The sequence below is a fragment of the Limulus polyphemus genome, unplaced genomic scaffold (genome assembly GCF_000517525.1).
Source record: "Limulus polyphemus unplaced genomic scaffold, Limulus_polyphemus-2.1.2 Scaffold1304, whole genome shotgun sequence".
Lineage (NCBI taxonomy): Eukaryota > Metazoa > Arthropoda > Merostomata > Xiphosura > Limulidae > Limulus > Limulus polyphemus.
In genome coordinates, this window is record NW_013666914.1 from 181,781 (window position 1) to 184,881 (window position 3,101).

Genomic DNA, 3,101 nt, shown 5'->3' on the forward strand with positions numbered 1-3,101 from the left:
ACCTCAGATTTTAGCTTTGTAATTCCGTAAACTTGCCGCTGTCCCACCAGATGACATTTTGTTTCTGAAGTGGGAGCTTAGTCAAAAGGGATCTTTTACACGGTGGCCGGTTAAAACTGAAAAAAAAAGAAAAACTATCACGTGTGTGCAAAAACAATTTTTATTTTTACGTTTAGATTTCGCTGGTGTAAAATCTCTAATACGACTATGTTTAAATAATAACATTTGTCTGTGTTTGACGCAAAGCTACACAATGGTTTATCTGCGCTGTGTCTACCACGCGAATTTTTGCGTGTAAACTCTACAGCTTACTATCGCTGAGCCACTGGAGGCACATAGTAAAATAACTTGTTAGTTCATAAACCTCAAGTTATTTGTGGGAAAAATCACTGAAACGCCATTCAATACTTGTATTTTCCTTCCTTGTAATTAATTCTTGCTAAAATACGGAAGTGTGTATGGAATATAGCGATTCTGAAAAGTCAGTACTACTTTCAAAAGAGACATCTACATTTTTACGAGTTAAACATTTTTTTGAAAAGTTGAACTCTTTTTATCGTGACACAATGTTTGAATAAGGCTTGTTTGTTTGGAATCAAGCACAAAGCTACGCAATGGGCTATCTGTGCTCTGCCCACCACGGGTATCGAAACCCAGTTTCTGGCGTTTAAATAAGAAAAAATAGCGACTGTTTTTCTTTTACGTTCTATAACTTTCTCTTTCCATATCTATTAATGCCCTCTTTCCAACATTACATACAAAATGCTTATAAAACACATATAAAACCATCTTAAACAGTCCAGGAAGAAAGTGTAAACATTTATAGATTATCTATGAATTAAATAATGCAAAAACAAGTATAACAAATCTAACTTTTAAGTTTAACTCAAATCCAATTTAAAAGTCTTCACCGAATCATTAGATTAATTAATCAACCTTAAGCAAGAAATAAAATATTTCATAAAAATGAGAGAAAAAATTAAAAAAGCAAAGACATTGAGATTAACCATCAAAAATACTTCAAGTCACATACAAGCTGGATTAAAGACATAAAAACAAAATACAAAGTAAGACAAAAAACAACAAACAAACAAGATATTACTTCAAGTCACATACAAACTGAATTAAACACATAAAAAACAAAATACAAAGTAGGAAAACAACAACAAACAAACAAGATATTACTTCAAGTCACATACAAGCTGGATTAAAGACATAAAAACAAAATACAAAGTAGGAAATAAAACAACAAACAAACAAGATATTACTTCGAGTCACATACAAACTGGATTAAAGACATAAAAAAACAAAATACAAAGTAGGAAAAAAAGAACAAACAAACAAGATATTATTTCAAAATGTTTCAAAATATTTATTGAATATTCTCCGTATGCGACATCTTTGTAAAATTATGATCAACTGATTAAGTACCAAGTTTAGTGCTTGACCTACAGTAAAATATTGATATTTTACATTAACGTCTAGAAAAAAAAATCGACTATTTAAGCGAAAAAAGTCGGAAAAATCTTAGTGATAGAGATATTAAGTGAATTTGAGAAAATAATATGTTTTTGTGGATATTGTTTGTTTGTTTTTGTGGATATTCGTAAGGCTACTCAAGGGATATCTGCGCTAGCCGTCTCTACAATTTTAAACTGATAGACTGAAGGAAAGGCAGCTAGTAAATAGAGTCCACCGCCAACTTTTGGGCTACTCTTGTCTGATGGAATACTCAAGTGCCAAGCACGATTTGTTCTTCTTCTTTACTCTTTGCGGTAACGGGACGCAAACGTTGAACCCACAAATCTATAGTCCAAGCACAATAATCATTAGGCCACACTCGGCTCTCTTGTGGATAATTCAGAGGGTTAGTGAGTAGTTACTGGGGTAAACTACTCTTTAAATGTAGAATTTAGTATTTTCAACCTAAGCAACACCGAATTTGTCACATGAGATAAACGACCACGTCAGAGCCCCCAAAGTTCAGTTGTAGTCATCCCTAATTTTGAAGTGTTGACCAGAGGGAGGACAAATAGTTAACAACTACCCGTCGCCTAACTTAACCAAATAGTGAGACTGATAGCCACTTTTATAACCCACCCAAGTATTATTTCAAACAAACCTGTACGCTATCTGTCAATCCCAAAATAATGTAGTGAAAAAAATAGAGCCTAAGAAACTTGTCTGATTTAAATCTCTTGCTTGTAGTAGCTTCGCAACAGTACCAAGCCAGCAGGAACAACAAGGAGCAGGATGAAGTGACACAGTCATACTTATAGTTGAAACTTCAGGGAAGTGAAGGACCAACAGGGAGTAGTATCAAGTGACACAGTCATACTTATAGTTGAAACTTCAGAGAAGTGAAGGACCAACAGGGAGTAGAATCAGGTGACACAGTCATACTTATAGTTGAAACTTCAGGAATGTGAAGGACCAACAGGGAGTAGGATCAAGTGACACAGTCATACTTATAGTTGAAACTTCAGGGAAGTGGGTGAAGGGTTTAGAAACACAGGAAGGGTTAACTCACTCTGAGTACAGACCGGTTACACAATGGTCCTTACTTTAGCAGTATGAACGTCCTCATTAGTGTGACAGTCATCGGCGGAAAGCGATTTCTCAGGCATTGATGTGCTTCTCTGTTCCTGTACGGAGGCTAATCTAGAACAAACATGAAAAATTCAATGGCAAGACAACTGTAGCTACCACTAAGCTACAATTATAAACACCAAACAGTGGCCACGCGGAAACTACATGAATTGAAAACTTATTATGTTTTAAATTTCGAAGTACAATTTTTTCTTTAATTTAGCTATAAATATAAGTTTACAGAATATCATTTGACAGTTAAAACATTGTTCAGAAACTGTACAAGGCTACTGTAAAGTCAGTATGGGAATTTGAAATAATGGAATCTATTTCCATGAACTCTTATGATTCCCAGTGGGTTACCGGTGAGTTTACGGACTTACAAAACTAATTTTCATTGTTCGATTGCCCTTAGTGGATAGATAGCCTATTGTGTAGCTTTGCGCTTTTTTTTTGGTTGCTTTGAATTTCGCGCAAAGCTACTCGAACATTATCTGCACTAGCCGTCCCTA

General features: G+C 34.9%; 1 protein-coding gene across 6 annotated transcripts in view; it reads right to left on the reverse strand.

Annotated features, from left to right (window-relative positions):
- The window catches only part of LOC106463024 (coiled-coil domain-containing protein CG32809-like), a 117,566-nt gene that overhangs the window by 10,309 nt on the left and 104,156 nt on the right, over positions 1-3,101 (reverse strand). For 5 of the 6 annotated variants that reach the window (XM_022390432.1, XM_022390433.1, XM_022390431.1 and 2 more), the window contains one exon: positions 2,565-2,661. In XM_022390432.1, coding sequence (XP_022246140.1) covers positions 2,565-2,661 — 97 coding nt within the window. Of the gene's footprint in view, positions 1-2,530; positions 2,662-3,101 lie in introns of all 6 variants that reach the window. The other variant, XM_022390436.1, reaches the window with a different exon arrangement.